The 18418-nt window shown below is 49.1% G+C and overlaps 8 protein-coding genes across 8 annotated transcripts; 2 read left to right on the top strand and 6 right to left on the bottom strand.

The window, feature by feature from the left end:
* Positions 1-516: 516 nt before the first annotated feature.
* PENARI_c001G06221 (uncharacterized protein) lies at positions 517-1791 on the bottom strand (the record flags this gene model as incomplete). Its single annotated transcript, XM_022626621.1, has 6 exons — positions 517-789; positions 855-902; positions 1089-1457; positions 1514-1570; positions 1624-1644; positions 1720-1791. The coding sequence occupies 6 exons, from the start codon at positions 1789-1791 to the stop codon at positions 517-519; spliced, it is 840 nt and encodes a 279-aa protein (XP_022494022.1).
* Positions 1792-4504: 2713 nt separating this feature from the next.
* PENARI_c001G11812 (short coiled-coil protein) lies at positions 4505-5080 on the bottom strand (the record flags this gene model as incomplete). Its single annotated transcript, XM_022627060.1, has 2 exons — positions 4505-4688; positions 4761-5080. The coding sequence occupies 2 exons, from the start codon at positions 5078-5080 to the stop codon at positions 4505-4507; spliced, it is 504 nt and encodes a 167-aa protein (XP_022493400.1).
* A 2889-nt stretch (positions 5081-7969) lies between these two features.
* Positions 7970-9709, bottom strand: PENARI_c001G01204 (putative glycosyl hydrolase; the record flags this gene model as incomplete). The annotated part of the gene is made up of 1 exon (XM_022626217.1): positions 7970-9709. The coding sequence occupies one exon, from the start codon at positions 9707-9709 to the stop codon at positions 7970-7972; it is 1740 nt and encodes a 579-aa protein (XP_022493981.1).
* A 900-nt stretch (positions 9710-10609) lies between these two features.
* PENARI_c001G06573 (RBM8 family RNA-binding protein) lies at positions 10610-11204 on the bottom strand (the record flags this gene model as incomplete). Its single annotated transcript, XM_022626652.1, has 2 exons — positions 10610-10837; positions 10962-11204. 2 exons carry the CDS (start codon positions 11202-11204, stop codon positions 10610-10612), a joined length of 471 nt encoding a protein of 156 aa, XP_022493084.1.
* Positions 11205-11839: 635 nt separating this feature from the next.
* Positions 11840-12924, bottom strand: PENARI_c001G02612 (Bax Inhibitor family protein; the record flags this gene model as incomplete). Its single annotated transcript, XM_022626322.1, has 2 exons — positions 11840-12323; positions 12398-12924. 2 exons carry the CDS (start codon positions 12922-12924, stop codon positions 11840-11842), a joined length of 1011 nt encoding a protein of 336 aa, XP_022494008.1.
* A 221-nt stretch (positions 12925-13145) lies between these two features.
* PENARI_c001G00479 (EKC/KEOPS complex subunit CGI121/TPRKB) lies at positions 13146-13877 on the top strand (the record flags this gene model as incomplete). Its single annotated transcript, XM_022626152.1, has 3 exons — positions 13146-13301; positions 13387-13509; positions 13560-13877. 3 exons carry the CDS (start codon positions 13146-13148, stop codon positions 13875-13877), a joined length of 597 nt encoding a protein of 198 aa, XP_022493137.1.
* A 728-nt stretch (positions 13878-14605) lies between these two features.
* slx4 lies at positions 14606-17152 on the top strand (the record flags this gene model as incomplete). The annotated part of the gene is made up of 1 exon (XM_022626835.1): positions 14606-17152. The coding sequence occupies one exon, from the start codon at positions 14606-14608 to the stop codon at positions 17150-17152; it is 2547 nt and encodes an 848-aa protein (XP_022493684.1).
* A 312-nt stretch (positions 17153-17464) lies between these two features.
* PENARI_c001G07968 (putative C6 finger domain protein) lies at positions 17465-18400 on the bottom strand (the record flags this gene model as incomplete). The annotated part of the gene is made up of 3 exons (XM_022626764.1): positions 17465-17515; positions 17657-17932; positions 17996-18400. The coding sequence occupies 3 exons, from the start codon at positions 18398-18400 to the stop codon at positions 17465-17467; spliced, it is 732 nt and encodes a 243-aa protein (XP_022493237.1).
* Between the last annotated feature and the right edge of the window lie 18 nt (positions 18401-18418).

The raw sequence follows: 18418 nt of genomic DNA on the forward strand, positions 1-18418 counted from the left end.
ACTTGGATAAGCCAACCGTTGAAAATGTCAAAAGCAGCCAGCCGCGGGTTTACGTTGATTATCGTAGTAGAACATAGCACTACCCGTGCAGTTCATTTAAGAATATGCAAGTACTCCATCATTGGACCTCCCAAGACGACCGGGAAGCCACGAGATAGTGCTCTTAGGGCTATATAACGATCATGTGATTGTTGGAATGGAGTCTCACTCTTATATGAATGAGTACCTTTGCAGTCGTCTCATCTCTCATATCAAACTACGAAGATCTGCCGAATCTCGAAAAATAAGTCCCAGATCTGTGGTGAGCATCTCCCCTCTAACCGTCGCGCAATCACATCGACCAGTTTCGTAACCCGGTCTCTCAGGAACCATTTTCCCTGAAGTGGCCGTAGAAGAATGGCATAGTAGCCCAAATGTAGCAAGGCACTCGGACGATTCTGTTTCAATAGAACCAGGTACTCAGGCAAGACGCGCATTGGCCAAGAATTGAGAGAATCCCAAAAGCTTTGACCAAGTTTAGAATGATGCCTTTGGAGCGCTGGGCACTGGATCGGTGGGTGTGGAATAGCCCGAGGAAGAAAAGCTAGTACAGCAGCTTAGAGTATAGTATCGATCACCCATGTCGAAGTAACTCTGGTCATCCAGCAAAGTTATAAGGGGGGTTCCTTCCATGGTAGAGACCTGGGCTTCCTCTAATTTGGCCCAGGCGGCAGTTTCACTGCCGACAATAGAAATCACCGGACGGCTGTGGTTGGGGTTGTCGGCAGCCTGCTGATTGAGCATGGGCAACTAAGGAGAGCTGTGCTCAGCCAGTTGATCTGAACAGTTGTTTCGTGAGAGGTAGACCGGTTCACGTTAAAGTTGAAGTTGGCAACACCGGTGTTGAGAAGAGCAAAGTCGATCTGAATGTTGGACCCTTAAGGCGTTTGACAAGGGCAATCATACTAGCATAGATATTCAGATCCAATTCCCAGACCTCGACCACTAGGATCTTGCTGAAGCGGGAAACGAGGCTAGGAGGGAGCTCTGCGCAGCTTCGCCGTTGGAGGCTTTGCGGACGGCCAAAATAAGATGGCAGCAGCAGAAACCTCAGGAGAAGCGTTTGAGGAATCGGATGAGGCGTCTGAGGCGGCAGCGGCGGCGGCAGCAGCAGCAGCGGTAGATGAGGCAGCAGAAACCACAACGAAGGCGACCTTAGTAGAGGCACTAGCTGAACAGTCAGAGGCCTCAGTAGCGACGTTGCAAGAGGCGTCAACGGAGGCAGTGGTAGCGGCGGCAGTGGAAGTAGAAGCAGTAGAGGCGGCGGTGGTAGCAGCAACAGTAGCAGATGAGGTAGACGAAGCAGACACAGCAGCAGAAGAAGCAACATCTCCAAGACTCAAACAAGCAATGCTCATCTTCTTGGTGCTGGACCTAGAAGCAGAATCATCAATAGCCTGCGACAATCCTAAGTCATACTAACATAAGGCCAGCAAACACGGCCATCAGACATAGTGACCATATTACTAGCAACAGGAACATCCCCACTGGAAATCGGCTCGCCAACCTTCGCACCAATGGAATCAACCTGCTGGAAGAAAGTACCAACAAAAGTACCCCGACAACCCATAGCAATGAAATCACAGTAGGGTTGGAGATCTCCTCCTAAGAAACAACAGCATTAGCACTGCCAAAGGTAGCAGCATAAGCATTAGAGCAATCATTCGATCCACTCGTCACCCAGTTAGCCTGGCTATCACCATCCTCAGTGCCAACAACGGAAGTAGCCTGCGCACCAACCTTGGTATACATATCCGAGAACACGAGATAGCAACAATGCGACCATTAATCCGGTTCTGCACGCTCGTATATCTAGTTCCCATCCACTCAATCTCAGTCACATCCGTATCGCCCATAGCCTCGCCACCAGCACCGTTGGTGGTATTCTCAGGGTGTCAGTAATGACACCTGCCTGGAGTATGTATGTACAGGTGCCTAAACTGTGGTTGCGCCTTGGTATGACACCTACGCATTATTTGCGTTTCCCCTCTCCATGGGGTACAGCCATATCTTTCTTTCTTTTTTATCGGCCTATGGCCTCTTGTAGATGCAGTAAACAATATATCCACGTAGATCCTAGTAGAAGAACCGTTTCTATCAGAGCGATCAATAACTTTAAACATAAACGTTTTTACATGCAAAGGCTATGAGACCCCTATAGCCCCACAAAGTAGGTTATCGTCGTTCATTGGGCTAAATGGTTAACTTACCTGGGCAGCTACCTAGATGGGTATAATAAAACGCTCCTGCATACTGATTCCTCAAGAATACTTTGCGTATCACCCTCTCATCGATCGTCCGCAATATATGCCTCACCCATAAACCATCTCAATATCCAGTCAACGTACTTAGCTCCCGGTGTATGTGTATTCCAGCAATTTAATCTAGACGTGATCTTCCCACGCAACTTAGTGCCAGATGTCAAGCCCAGAATTGCGCTTGAAAACGAAAGCGGGCACGCGCAAAGAATCGGTGAAGAAGTCGCTCGGGTCCGACTGGCGATCTCCTGCGCGAATGCAAACGGTCATATTGCCCAGGCTCTTCAGATCGCATTGACCCCGTCCGTGTGGTTTTGGTACCCTCCACGACCAATGTAGAGTAGATAATCTGCCCTGGATTGAGTTATCGGGATGAGATTGAGGGGGAAGGGGAGGGGGTGAACACGCTGTCGTCTAATATATTGCATATGTATCCTTGGCCTTGTTGGGTCCGAGATGATCACTTTGATAAACTGATCCAATCGCCCAGATGTAATATAATGTAATGTACTATAGTGGATAACGTTACTGCATGTCAAGTCAAGCACGCACTCCGCGCATTACGATTTGTCTTGTTTTAATACCTCGTATTAAGTCAATTTGATGGGATCATCAGTAGTTGGGAATGTTTCGGGATCCCCCTTTTATTTTCACGTTCAGGTTCATCGACCCAATCAATATATACGGGGGATCTACGTGTCCGGCTATGGCTGGTTCAAAAATAAGGCGATAAACGAAAAGAGATCTACAAGGAAGACGGTTTGATCTGAAATAGTTTCCATTTGCTGCCATGGTTGAAACCACAATGCTACCAGCCATGCGGGCTCGATAAAAAGGGGTATGAATGAGATGAGGACTTTGAAAAATAGAAAAAGAAAAAAAAAGAGAAAAAAAAGGGTAAAAGGGGAAACTTGAGACATGCACGCTCGTGGGTATAGCAAGTGCAAAGTGCAAGTGAAAGAAGTAAAAAATAGAGGGGCAATAAAGAGATGACGGGAGTCGACATCTCTGTCTCCCCGTATTGGAGAGACAAGAAAGTAATCGGTGGGGATAGTCAGTCCAGCGGAAAGAGGTCGAGGTCGAGAGGTCGAGAGGCAGGGAGAAGAATAGTCGGAGAGAAACGAAAGGAAGAAAAGAAGAATGACAAAACGCAGATGTACAGAGAACCCCCCGAAAACCGAAAGGGCATATGAGAGGTAAAAATAAGAAGACAAGTGGACTGCTCCGAAGGACCCCTAAGATGCTTTCCACTTTCCACGCCGTCCTGTTGTGACCATTACCGTCACCATGCAAATGCAACCATGACGAGAAAACATTTCCAGTGCGGCTTCAGCAAGAGTCATTCAATCAAATCGAGTCTAGTCCCAGTCCCCGAAACGCCCAATGTGCTATGCATCGAAAGACAAAAAAAAAAAAGAAAAAAGAAAACAAACGAAGGATAAAAAAAGTACAAGTGAAACATGGTTCACAAAGCCGCCGCGAGAGAAAACGAACACCGAGTAAGAGAAGTGACGAACGAGGAAGCCCAATAATATCGACAAGGGATGAAGAGAGGCAGGTGGCCACACTGGAGAACGTCGCACACCGCGTTGAGGATGATGCAAGAAGAACGGAAACACCAAGATTGCCAAGGTTCAGGTGGCGGACCACTTGACGAACACCAAGGCATGCAATGATGTCACGAATGATCCCTTGAACCCCCTTGAGTAGATAGATCCGAATTCAGCCTCATCGATCCAGCGGTTCGATCCCGGTTGAACAGGGGGCTGTGGAGACGATGATGGCGTTGTGGCGTTCAACTCGAAAATGTGATTTTCTTTTTTTTTTTGGAATTTTGCGGGTGGCCGAACCAGTCGGGTGGATATGTGTGAGAAAGTGGCGATCGTAAGACGTCCCTGGATAACTGCTGACCTCCCATTTCGGAGAGAGGGAAGACATTCGTGTTGCCAGAGACCTCAACCCTGTCGTTGTTGATACCGTAACATGCTGACCTGGACATGTAACATGGAGCGACCAGTCGGATGTGCGAGAAGAGAAATATGGAAGGATTTCTTCGTAATGGGCAAGTGAAGATAAATCGGAACTCGGTAGAATCGGTCGGGCGCACTTTTGAGGAAACCCCCCTGTCGCAAAACCCCCAGTTTGATGTTCACGGAATGGGATCTTCGACCATCTTGCGACATTCTGCCCATCGGGGGATGGCCCATTTACTTTTGCGCTTTGCGGGCCTTCGTACTGCGGGTCATTTCGCTCTTGGTCATGTTGCGGGTGAGACCACCGATGTAGTCTTGTAGGATTTTGTTCTCGTTTTCCAACTTGTCGTGGTCCGATTTCACTGCGTCGATACGCTCGGCGAGAGCCTGGAGGGATGACTGAAGGGCCTTGGCTTGTCTATTTTCCCCAAGAATTAGCCACTGCAAAACTCAGATCATAGTTTCCTCCCAAACTGCTTGTAAAACTCACTCTTGTAGAGTTTGACGGGCCTCTTTGCCCAAGCGTTCTAAATCGGCGGAATTCCGTCGGGGACTCATGGCGCGGGCGTCGTCTGGGGGGAACTCCTCCTCCTCAATTTCGATTTCGGGGTGATCCCGAGGGACAAGGATAGAAGCACTGGGTTTTCGGCTCGCCATTCGGGGGCGTTCTGATCGGCCTCGACGCTCTGTTTCTGCGTCGGATATGGAAGATGATGAAGAAAGGGATGACATATGCATGCGGCCACCGTCGTTTGGGTGCGGCAAGGTATCAACAGGAGAGGCTTCAGTCATCGCTGTATCTGAGGCCATAAGGGTTACTGCTCGCGACACACAGGATCAAAAAGACGTCCAGGGTGGCGGTGTAATGAAGATTCCACGATTGGGTCAGGGTTTTAAAGGGCCCGGAGGAAAAGCGGAGGCTGATGAAAACGACCACGGTCTACCCCTAGCGATGTACCCCAGACGAGAAATCTGTGTTACGCTTGAGGTAGCTACCGGGGTCGGTGGAAAGTCGAAAGGAGAGAGAGATGGTAATTTTCCTGGTAAAGACGACCGGGGTCGACTTGAAGGGAGCTGGTCGAGATGAGTAAAATTCAATTCAGGGCGAAATGGGCGGGACCGGGAGAGTTGAAAGGGGGGAGACGAAAGAGAGTAGGGTATAGTAGGGTAAGTCGAGGTTCTAAGAGATGTAGAGGAGGTGAAGAGCTTTGGGGNGAGGGAAAGGAAGAGAGGGTCGGTATCGGTGTTACGGCATGGAAGGGTACATCTGAGTGACTTGTTGGTCGGTGCGGCGGATGCGGTACACGATAGTACCTAGGGAGTCTCCGGGTGGGAACTTGTCTATCTTAGCACCTTTTCAGTAGGTGGAAAGTATTCCCTTGGTAATGATCATCATTTCTCTTCTCTATTCCTTTCTCTTAGCCTCTCAGGTTCCATGTCTCTAAGAAAGTGGGGGAGGCGCGTGGCAGCCACATATTAAATTATTACTCGGTGAAGGCAAAGTTCTTTCTCTTTCCCCTTAGTAGGTACTTGGTACACCGCCATCCGCTCTATTTATTGGTTAGGTCAAGTATTGGTACCTTATCCACAGCGCCGTTGACTACCCTTAACCGAGTAATTATAGATTTAAGGAGGTTTTTCCAGGGGGTGGATAGTATGCAATGTCGATCGAGCCTCAACAAGCCAAAATGACGCCATGCCAGTCCTGGTTCTCATTCACGCGGAACATAAGAGTCTGCATAAAACCCCGTACTGAAGTGGTGAACATCTTTCGACTCAACTTCCTCCCCTCTTCCAGGGCTCCTTGGAGATCCTTTTCTAAGCAAGTCCAAATCACGTTTATCTGCGGTGTACAGAGTATAGCCGCTCCCACCGCGAAAATGGCAATCATAGGTGAAAAATGACAATCAGAGGTGAACAGAACACTTCATTGTGGAAGAGGAAAAAAGACAGTCTCCGCACAGGTTTGTAATCTCCCGCACCGCAACCACTCAACACTCCTCTTAGCCCACCAATGTGCGCCCAACGCTTGGGCTTCAGACGATCCATTCCCGCGGGGGTTTGACATCCCTTATTATTCGATGGATCGCTAGCCGAGGTGGAAATGGAGATAGGCGCCGATCATGAAAACCTTGAGATTGATCTGTTCTCTCCTAGTCTCATGAGGACGAGTGTGGTATATAGTTTCAGTCCACCCTAAATTTTTAACTTCGCTCCGTTCCCGGCAGGATCAATCAGAACTGCCGATATGCCACTACGGGGAAATGCAGCAGTGTTCCGCTACACGAGCCATGACGGCATATAGAAAATCGGAGGGTCAAGGTATTAGGAAGTTAGATATCGGAGATGGATCTCCACAAGAGATAATATCAAACCAGATTCGTTCCTGGATTCCGAGAGTCAGATGACTAGACGCTCAGGCCAGAGTGTGTAACTATACAAGAGTATATGTTCACCGAATTTGGGCCGCTACACTAAATGTTAGGCCCGTGTTCAATACATGTCTTCCTAAAGACAACGCGGCAAGTGAGACATCCACGAATGCCTACGTGTAGCTATTGCTTTGTCTATGAGACACAAAGCATCCCCTCGACATGTAAACGTCAATGGCTTACTAGCATACATTTTCAATACGGGAGTGGGGGGTTTTCATCCATTTTGACCCCCTATAACTGGTTGCCCTCCCGTCTTTTCTTTGCTGTTGGCGCCAATCGTAGCACCGAGAATTCGGTGTCCTCTGCTGTGCAATTTGAAACTGTGCCAATCACTATTCCATTTTCGAACAATACCCCGAACAAGACTCTGTTTCGAAGTACGGGTCCGAGGCGCCGTACTTTGAAGTTTTCAACGGCCCCCGGGGCGACAGGATGAATAAAGTACATAAAAGTGTTTCAACGCCGTCTCTAGGCTCCACTCAGGTACACAGGATAATACATGTAGTTTACGAGCCATCGAATACAGTACAGAAGACGAGTTGACTCAGAACAGAAGCGAGCACAGCATAAAGAACTTTCCGAATAGGGAAAGAGTCGTTGACGCTGTGCACACAGTGGACCTTTTCTGGGGCTCTCTCCGGAGAGAGACATGAGGTTATCTTAGCTCAGCCTCAAAATGTCTTGGAACATCTCCCGTCTAACCCACAGTCTCACACAAATATACTACATCTTCACTTATAGTGTCCCTCTTGGCAGATCCAAGAAATTCCTGTTTTCGCCTTCCCTTTTCCGGTTTTGTGGGGGTCTAGCTCTCTCGAGATGGTGATCCGTTCTGTCTACCAATCATCCGGGGAGAAAGAGATCCAAGGCAGATGCGGTGTGCGTGAATGTACTGTATATGTAGGCGCATGTAATTTAAGTTAAAGCCAGGTTTTCTTACAAGGCTGAGAGGCACGTTCATGCGTTGCCGTTTCTCTCGGCTTTCTGATTGATAACACAGACATGCATGCTTCTTGTTGCAAAACGTATACCTGGCTCCGAGACATCTCCGGATTAGAGTAACAGAGTGATACATTTTTGTTTACTTTTTTTTATTACGGGTAGAGTTCTAACAAGACAATGTCAAACTTGAATGGATATGATACCGATTTCAAACCCGAAACCTGGAGACTCTGCAGACTGTACAAAAAGAACCCCAAAAGAAGCACCTTTCAATGAGAGTAAGAACCTATCTACCACCAAAACGCCAATCATTCAGTTTTATTCATAGAGCACCGCATGATTGCCATTGGTACAAGGCTCTTAACACTGCGATACCGCCAGACTGTGTTTCAACCGTACGGCCACGGCCACGATCATTGTAATCCTTCGGCCTGAAGCCCGCAGCCGAGGGCTCAGAGTCACCAAAGTTGCGGTAGTCAATAGCATCAACGGGGATGATACTGCTACCCACGATACCATCCGCCTCAAGCTGACGATACGGACGACCCCACCAGGAACCGAACTTGCCATCGCTGTCCCGAGTCATCAAAGCAGCCTGCGCATTGTGCTCGATCCAGCTACCGTAGGCGCGACAGCGTTCCAAATGCCATTGATAGATCTCGTCCCAGCTATCCTCTGCTGAGTGACTGCCAATCATGGCGTCTGCCAGAAATCGTTCTTCTTGTGGCTGCAAAGGCCGACAGAACTCTGCAAGATGATGGAAGAAGATTCCTTTGAAGGTTTGCCCGTCCTGGGAACAGTAGCCGCCGGAATCGCATGCGTCTTCTAGTACGCCTCCGCGGCCGAGTCCCTTCCACTGCTGGCTGGAGATATACGGCCAGCCGGTGGCTTGCTGCACCTTGTGGACTAGCTCGTGGCCGTCAATCAGATACTCTTGCGAGTTGGTGGCTAGCCAGAGTCCTCTCAGCCCGCTGAGGATGACTCCTTGGTTGTAGGTGTAGACCATAGTGTTGAGTTCATCGCACTTGCCCGAGCCTGGTTTCTGTGAGCTTTGGTAACCACTGATATGGAAGCCATCAGCGTAGAGCTGGCCGGGGCCGGTCATGTTCGAGTTATTGAGCCACTTGTACCCGTCGACTGCGGCCTTGAGATGGGCAGCGCTGTGTGGGTTCTTCCGTGTTGTATGGGTGCCTTGTGAGTCGGCGAGGAACGGCGAGTCGATGGGGTCTCCTGGGAAGTATAGGTACATCCCGATGCTTGCGGAGATGAACAGCTCGTTCGTGATGGCGTTCTTGTATGGCATCAGGTATGGGCTCCAGATCATGCCGCCGTCACAAAGGGTCTTGTCCCAGCCCGCTGAGGCAAGCTCGTAGAATAATCGTGCTCTGTGTGCTGCAGAGTCACGGAACTGGGTGCCATACCATGGCTGTCCAGAACTCGCGTTAGACGAGGTATAGTGTAAATCTGAATGGAGGTCTTGGAACTTAATATTTTCCAACCATCCCAGTACAACCCAGAGCATGTCATCGTAAGCCTGGTTCCTCAGACTGAAGGCATTCTCGCCGAAGTAGAAAGCGGACGTATGGCTGAAGTATCGACTGACGGTATTCTCAAGCGTGGAGTGTGACAATCCTTGCAGCTCATCCGTCTCAGGGATATCAAGCGGTCCAGAGCTTAGAGATGACAGCGCCGCTGAAACTTGTGTTCCCAGGACCGCGGCAGTCCAATCGATGCTGGTAGGCCACGTGCCCTGCCATAACACAAAGTATTTGTCTTGCATAACACGCAGTGCATCGATGAGATCCCGTAATGTTTCGAGAATTGGTTCGTGGCTTGACTCTTCCGGAGCCGATTCAGTATCTCCCAAGACTGTCTCCACAAAAGAGTCGTCAAGGGCACTGGAACCCCGATTGAAGGTCGATAATGATTCTCTCAAAACATCTTGCGGCGGATACGCCAGCGCATTGACCCCAGCCGAGAATGACAGGAAGCACAGTGTAATGATACAGTATAGAGACCGTGGTAGCCTCAAAGGGCTAGAGGAAGTGTGTTGGGGAGCCATTCTGTCTCAGGAAAGTGATCCTGCCAGAACCAGATCCCCAGACACCAGGTAATAGAGCCGTGCTATGCGTATATAAGGAGAGAGTTCGCAATGGCGTGAAAAAGAGGAAGAGCGCAGGATAGGCTCATGCGGGGAAAACGGGCCAGGGTTCGGCCTTAGTCACCGGACCCGCTTCCTTGCCCCAACCTCTATCCATGAACTTGGTCCTACATGTGTTGGTAAGGCCAGGGCTTCCGATTACTTGGTGAGTCTAAAGCTAATTTGCATTATTACATTGGCTGGAGTATGGCGCCACATGGCTGTCGCGTGATCCACCTGCAAGGCATCGGATACGAAGTCAAGCGACTAAGGGCTACACTACAAATGGAGAACCAGCGAATCGCATTCTGTTCGGTTACAGAATGACCCTCAAGATCAACAAGGGTGATGAAAAGTCACTTGCAATGAAAGGCGTCCTGCATAACGTACATTACTGAAAGGTTGGGCTAAGGAGCCAAGATGGTCTTCGCTAATTTGATAGTTCAACTTTCAATTTTATCGAAATTGCCTTTTATTTCTGAATCGAGGTCAGCATGGTTTCGTGACGGGTCAAGACTGGGATCCCATACCATTACGGCAATCTATCGCGGCGCCGGCGTATACCTCTATGCGGATGTGTCCCATGGCACATCTCAATCAGCGTGAACCGGAGAGGTCCAAAGAGGGGTAACACCCGCGAAGACCAGATGATCCATTCATCAAGGGAGATATTCAGGGGAACTGGTGGGAAGAGGTTCGAGGTAACAGCGCAGCAGTGGAAAAAGAAAAGGCGAGAATAAACGTGAAAGCCCCAGGTATCAAATGAAAGGTCACAAGCAATGCACCTCCGTCAAATTTCATCCTTCATGTCCATTAAAGAGCTTATTCCCGGTCACCGGCGGCTTCAGGGCTGCGACTGCGGTTGGGGCTTCGGCTGCGATTCCGGCCACCCCGGCCCTTGGATGCTCCATTCTTGCCCTTGCCAGATGGGGGCGGACGAACAAATGCGTAGTCAACATGAATGGTCTGGTCGAGGAGCTTGGTGTCGTTCAGGTTCTGAATAGCGTCGCTGGCTTCGGGGAGGGTTGAGTATTCAATCAATGCGTAGCCCTTGTAGACAGTTAGGTTAGTTCAAGATTCAGAATGGATCGTCACAAGAAATCAACACTCAGAAAACAAGACCCTGAGAGTCTGTCTCAAGTTGATTGTCCCATTGGGCCAAGTAGGAGCGCACCTTGGCATAACCCGTCCGGCGGTCGAGGTTCAAGCTGAAGTTTTTAATCTCTCCGTACTCCGCGAATAGATCGGTGACGTCCTCTTCTGATGCTTCCTCATGGATGTTGGATACAATGATGATCCATCCTTCAATACTGCGCACAGCGACCGCGTTTTCCTGTGTCCGCGGCTCAAAGCTGCCAGATTGCTCGGGTGCGTCGTCTTGTGCGACAGGAGGATCGACTTCCATTTCGTTCGACATATTGTGTGGTGCTGAGTATACCTTCGATGCGACGGTGGTGGTGGGGTATTGAGAAGGTTAACTTCGCCGTTGGTAGTGTTCAATGAGTCCGAGTCTGGATCGCAGTCTTGGTTAGGCAAGCCTCACCTTCAAGCTCGCGATCACATGACCAGGACTACCCTGCTAAGTTCCAGCAAGTGCATACTATTATTTCCTAAGCTTACTATCTTGCCTTATTTATCCTAGGCACTCAATTACTCTACTTCTCTTGCGACACAAATTGCTAGTTCAAGCATATTGCGCAACTTGATCGGTTAGCGAGAGCTACTAAGACGAAGGCTTTGGTCCAAATGAATTTGTATTTCTGAAGAAGCACCAGCAAAGTAGATGAGTTCTAAGGGAGATTTTCTAACTAGAGCGGAGATTGTATTCATCCCATTTGTTGTAGGTTCGTCGGTGCGAACAATGAAAGGCGTGCCCTTGCGCAGAGGCTTCGACCCATAAGACCAGAAAAAACAAAAAAAAAAAAAGAAAAGAAAAGAAAGACACATGAACGGTTAAAATACAAGGTTGTTAGTTAAGCAAAAAGAGAACTCCAGATCCGTGTTGAGCAAGGCCAATAACAGTCCGCTCCATTGCCATGAAATGCAGACCGCTTAACGACGGTTGTTGTTGCGCATGCCGAGGATCTGGACCATGCGAACGAAAATGTTAATGAAGTCCAGCTCAAGGCTGACACTCTCGTTGACAACGTCGCGCTTGATCAGGCCGCGCTCAGCAAGGCGGGCGTGGTGCAGAATCTTTTGGACGTCATACAGGGTGAAGCCACCGAAGACGGCAAGACCACCGTAGAGCCAGAGACGTTCAGACCACATCAAAGTGCGAGCAGCAGTGGCTGGGAGAACCATGGGGGCGAGTCCGGAGAGAGCAACGATGGCAACACCAGCAAGAAGAGGACCACCGAGGTAAAGGTACTTCTCCTGCTTGGCGGTGGCACCGACGAAGGCGATGGAGCCCATCATACCAACAGTGTAAAGACCGGCACGAGCGAGGATGGCGGGGTGCATGAACATCAACGGGGAGAGAAGAGCAGCCTGGGTGAGGTTGAACAGGGTCCAGCAGCCATACTTCACGACGTAGCTATCTCAAGTGTTAGTTTGTATGTCACTTGCTGGATCACTCGCGGGACTGAAAGAAAAGGGTTCAAAACTTACTTATCAGGGGAGGTGTAGAAAGTTCCGTACATGGAGCCGATGCTGCCGACGAGACCGACACCCATAACGAGCCAAGGGTTCATAGCCATGAGACGATAAGACCAGCCGCTCATGTGAAGAGCGCGAGCAGCAACACCAATGATACCAACACCGAGACCAGTATGCATGAAGGTTTCGTTCAGGAAGCTACGCTCGTAAGCGGGCATGCCGCCGTCCTCTCTCGTCTCACGGTTAAAAATGAAGTTGGTCGCCAAGATGGTACCACCGACAATGGCGCCGCCATAAATCAGCTTCTGCGTCATGTTGCCACCCTGAGCAGTGTTGTAGCTCTGCTGCATGTAGGTACGGCGGAATGCATTCCGGAAGGACGAGCGGGACTTGGCGAAGATCGAGGACGAAGCTCCTTGAGGCTTAGGTGCCTGGGGCTTGAGAGGGGAGTTGTGGATGAATCGAGCGGTGTTCGAGGCCTTGGGGAGCTGGCGAAGAGCCGATGATACGGCGAACGGCCGCCGTAAGAAGAAAGCCATGGTTGCGGTGTGATAATCGAGATGTGAAGAGGGGAGATTTAAGTACCGGCTTGACGGGTGATATCAGCGTGATTCGTGATTACTCATGCTTAAGTCCGGAATCCGGAAAATTCCAGAATAGTCAGGTGACTCACAGATGGGATTTGATATTCTTAGCACTTGAACTCGCCTCGGTTTATCAGATCGGTTTACTCTACGTCATTTATTCTGACTTCTCAGTCATGGCTTCGAACTTGGAGACTATCAATGTGCCGCATTTACCGTCTCTGCCGGTGCATGTTGCTCTATATCGCGATGTTCAAAATGCTGCCTTCTTGAAAGGACAGCTTCTTGCTGGCAATGCAGAATTCGAATATGCTCTGATTGATGCAAGCATGGTATGTGAGGATATGTCTTCTTGAAATTAGACCATTGGACTCCAAAATGTATGTTTCATGTCCTGAAATTGACACCCCACATTAGGTTCTTTCAAGGGCACATGCCACTGCTGCTGTGTTCAGAGCCGTCAATGACTATATGCACAATCGACTGAAGTCTCGCAACGTGCATTCCGAAATTGTATTCTCGTTCAACTCTACCAATAATGTGTGTATAGAGAGGCGGTGCAATTTGTCACGGAGCTAACACGGAGTTAGATTGCCGAGTCATTCCGCAGATTCGGCATTGCCGATTCAACCAAAGACCTCTTGGTAGTCAAAGTCTCTGTCTCGCCAGAGATAACACATGAGTCTGTCGCCGCCCATCTTGGCGCCTCAGTTCAAGGGACTTCTGTACCTTTCGATGATAAGACACTTTCTGAAGTCTCCGATGTCAGCAAAATCAAGAAAGTGTACAAGTTGGGAGCTTTGCCTTCACCACCCAAGGCAATAGATCAATCCAATGGCACAAATGATGAATTGAAGCAACGACTTGAAAATGCCTTACTGGCAGCAATTGCCCTGAGGGGATCATGAGATATTGGTCGTAGCCACAGCACTCACCGATCCCGAAATGCCTCGGACTCGAAATCAGCGCAAGTCCACCTTTGCTAATGCATTTTCGAATGCTAAAATGGTGAGACTGCTACGCTCTTGGGCCATTTCACACCTCGAGAGTGTGAAAATTCGACTGACAAAATATCCGTCATTGATCGCAAGGAACAATCCTGGTTTATTTCAGGATAACACCACAGTCTTTCAACTGTGTTGAGAACATGAATATCTCTATCGAGATAATTACACGTATTAACGATGAATTGAATGAATCATACCCTCAATGCATGTGTTTGTCTCCCCGAACATGGACTATACTTCGGCGATTCCGCCCAATTCGTAAAATCATGTAAAGCCGTAAGAAATATAGTTTTGAAGGATATACCAGCTCTCATCTTTGATTAGCAATGCTTTTGAAGTATAAGTATACACTGTTAGTCTCTCGAATGCCGTTCGTTGCCCTGTTTAACTATGAACTCAACCTAAAACTGTAATCCTGCAACTTTGCCAAGACCGCGGTCTCGTCACATCAAATTCATCTTCAATCTCCAAACAATACCTCCACGAGCATATCCACCTTGCACACAAATCTTACGCCCTGTCTTATTGGGCATGCGTATTGCATATAAAATGCGTCTGACATGAGACTAGCTGGACGCGCGACTTGTCAATATCACACAAGCAAACATTGAGGAACGCGACTCGCCACAATGACTACCGCAGCAGATGTGATCGTCTTGTCGTCCTCTCCGAACCCTCCGCGATCACCAGAATTAGCTAGGCATGATCGCAGCCCGGCATGTCACGCCTTGCCACCAGATGCAACGCCACCGCCGGTACCTTCGCCTTCTGGGTTGTTCCAACCGCACACGCGTTCTCGATTCTTTCCCACCCCAATTGCCAGCGACCAGTGCCCGACATACGCGCCGAAAACAAAGAAGAGCTTGACCAAGAAAGCCTCCGATGATCAAAGCGCATCAGACAAGCCTGGACGAAAGACGAAGAAAGTAGCAAATAAGCTAGCACCAGTTGCGCCCAGCAGTCCACAGCTTGACTCCGTGGGCCGAATGGATAATGCGACAAAACTTGGCAAGGGCAAACCCCGGAAAACTGCCAAGATCAAGGACCAGGGCAATATGAAACTGGCTGGGAAGGTTACAAAGACAAGCACCGGAGAGGAGGCAAAGGAACCGACTAAGGCTGGCAAGAAGATGACTGCTACAAAACAGTTACCTTCAACTGATTCAGGGGAGACTCCTGTACCCATGAATGCTTTGGGTAAAGATGAGCAATTGCACCTGGACGAGGCAACGAGAAGAAGAATGGATTGGACCCCACCCAGGGAGACTGCCTGCGAAAATGTCACTCTGGTCGGTGCTTCCGGAGAGCAGGAGAAAGACTGTGAGCCAAACGCCATGGGTGGGTTTGGCAAGCTGCTATCCGATTATAGTTTCTCTGGATCAGCTCCAAATCCCCGCGAGCTTCCCCAGAATGCAAACAGCGGACCAACAAAACGTCGACGTATAGAGTTGGAGCACCCCCAAATTCAACAGCTACTCAATGGCAAGTCCTACAGCTTGAATGATTACACATCTACAGACGACTCGGCTTCAGGGAAGTCAAAGAGGGCAACCAAGGGCAAACCTAAGAAATTTACAACGCTCACGGCTCGAATGACTGCGCAGTATGCACAAAATAACGAACAAGAGGAGGAAGAACCGGTCATGGATTGCGTTCCAGGCATTAGGGCCGCAAAAAACAGGCGAGGAAAAGCGAAAGAAACGGATAACGATTGTCCTTTCACCATTCTTTCTCCGGAAGCTGCTGTCGAGTTTATGAACGATCAAAATCTTGTATTCGGCACCTGCAGTCAGTTGGAAAGAGAGGATTCACCGCAGACCTTGCGGGAAATGCAACAAGCTATCCGTGCTTCTGAGAGTCTTTCATACCAAGTAGGGACATGCGATTCTGTCCATGCTCATAACAGCAGAGCAGCACGAGAACCTCCTATCCGATCTGTCTCAAGGATAACAGGCACTAAAAACCTATGGAATGTTGGATCCAGAGACATAGAGGGCTCTTTGGTTCAGTCTGGAAAGTTGAATGTGGTTGACCTGACTGATCGCCCTGAACTTTCCACAAGTCATGACCAAATGGCCAAACCAGCACTGAAACCCCTTGACAAGAATTGGTTTGAGCTTGACTATGCGGACATTGATTCACCACCTGAAAAAAAGAAACCACTGAGGAAAAGCTCGAGCTCAAACGTCCAGTCTCAGGTTTCAGCAATTGCAACGCCAGTCAAGAGAACTAAGGCTGCTCCAGTGGAACCGGCCATCTCGCAGCAAACTGATCCACAGGCACCTCAAATGCCGCAATATGCTGGGTTTACAGATGCTGAGTTGTCTAAACAAATTGCTAGATTTGGTTTCAAGTCGGTCAGGGGACGCAAGAAGATGATCGATCTCCTTCAGCAATGCTGGGAGTCCAAGCATGGCGGCGCTGCCACTGGTAGTCAGCCAGCTGCCCAGACAGAACAACCGAAAACATCGGCCTCTGCACAGAGCTACGATCCGAAGCCTGCCTTCGATTCGAAATCCAAGGCAAAGACAAAGCCCAAATCGGTAACTTCTACTATCAAAGAAACTTCACTGGAGACCGCAAAATCAGCTCCTGCTTCACGCATCGTTTCCCAGAAAAGTCCGCAGAAAAGCTCAAAGATCAAACCTACCACTGGATCCTCTGCATCATTCATTGACGTGGAAGAAATCCAAGACTCAGAAGAGGAAATCACACCATCTCCAAGTCAAGTACAAAGTCACTACGCCAACATCTATTCAAAGTCCAGAACGGGCAGTCAAACTCGCGAGCACACCCTCGACATCGTCATTAAAACCCCACCTGCAAGCCCAAAAAAAGGCAAACTTACTTCCAAGGTTTCAGTCACAAAGACCCGCACAACTGATCCCTCTGCGCGAGTCAGCCTGGCAGACATATCTGCCCAGATTACCAAAGCTGTTCGAGCTCAGCCTCGGCTCTCACCATTGTCATCAGCTCTGGGCAGCCGCAGTCGGTCAACATGGCATGAGAAGATCCTCATGTATGATCCTATCATCTTGGAGGATTTCACAGCGTGGCTTAATGTTGAAGGGCTTGGGCTTGTCGGTGAAGATCGAGAGATTGGGACTGCATGTGTCAGGGAGTGGTGTGAGAGTAAGGGGGTATGTTGCTGCTGGAAAAAGAATGCAAGCTGGTAGAGGGGTGGTGGCTAGCATGATCCGGAGTTCTTGTACTTTTATAATAAATTTTGGATACCCAGGGAACACATTGGGTTTGTATAGCATTTACACAACTATTTTGCTTCTTTTTTCATCTATTCTCTGCCAACAAAGTATCATTTCCAGGAAAACATCTATGTATCACGACAAAACATCCCCGCGACAACCTCCAATCCTTCCATTCTTAAACACACACATTGCATGGGATAGGAAGACCAAATAAAAACAGGCACACGATGGATATGGCAAGCTAAACCCCAAAAATCAAAAATGCCACAACACGTAGCACGATCACAGAAGATGCATCAGATCAGCCTCTGGATTGCTAAGAACAAACCCCGCCTAGCAAACCAGTCAGTATTAGAAAAGACATGCAAGAAGAAGAAGAAAGTGGAAGAAAATAGAGGACTCAGAAAAGAAGAAACTGAAAAAGAAGGCCGCGATAGTCCATCGTGGATATAAACAAACAAAACAACGACATACCTCATAGGTATCAAGAGACGACTTGTACATGTTGATCCGACTCTTGAGTTCCGCATGGGAATCCCGCAGCAACTCGTTCTCTTGCTGCAGCCTCGTAACTTCCCGCTTCAGGTTATCCGCCTGGCCATTGAGTCTTTCGATAACGAGGCGCATCCGCCCGGCTTCACCACGCACGTATGTTTCTCCGGTCACGCGGTCAGTGACTTTGCAGGAGAGGTTCTGGGAGATGCAAGAGGCACAGCCGCTGTGGTCGGGTGTGCATCGCATCTTCTTGGCCTAGATTTTTATTATATAGATTAGTATGCTATTTTGGGTAATCAGGAAGGTTGGTAGATATACCTTGCACCTATCACAGGCTTGGCCAATACGGCTGTTGGACTTCTTCACCTTGTCACGCATTTGAGCGGACCAGTCTGGCTCGGGGTCGTTGCGGCCGCGGCGAGTCTTCTTCTTTTTTGGGGCTGTGTTCTCGCTTGGGGTAATGGCGGTTTCGTTGGCAAAGGACTCATTCATTGTAGTATCGCTACTAGGGACATCACTAGTAGGGCTATCGCTGGTAAAGACGTCGTTGGTAGGGATTTCGCCAGTAGAGGCATCAACGGTAGAGACATCGTTGGTAGGGACATCGGTAGGGACATCATGGATAGAGATATCTCCGACAGTACCATCACTAGGGGAAGCCTCGCTAAAGGAAGCCTCGCTGGTAGGGTTCTCAGTGATGGGAAGTTCGTTGAAAGTATCCATTTCCTCGATGTTTGCTTT

Source organism: Penicillium arizonense (genome assembly GCF_001773325.1).
Source record: "Penicillium arizonense strain CBS 141311 chromosome Unknown PENARI_contig001, whole genome shotgun sequence".
Classification (NCBI taxonomy): domain Eukaryota; kingdom Fungi; phylum Ascomycota; class Eurotiomycetes; order Eurotiales; family Aspergillaceae; genus Penicillium; species Penicillium arizonense.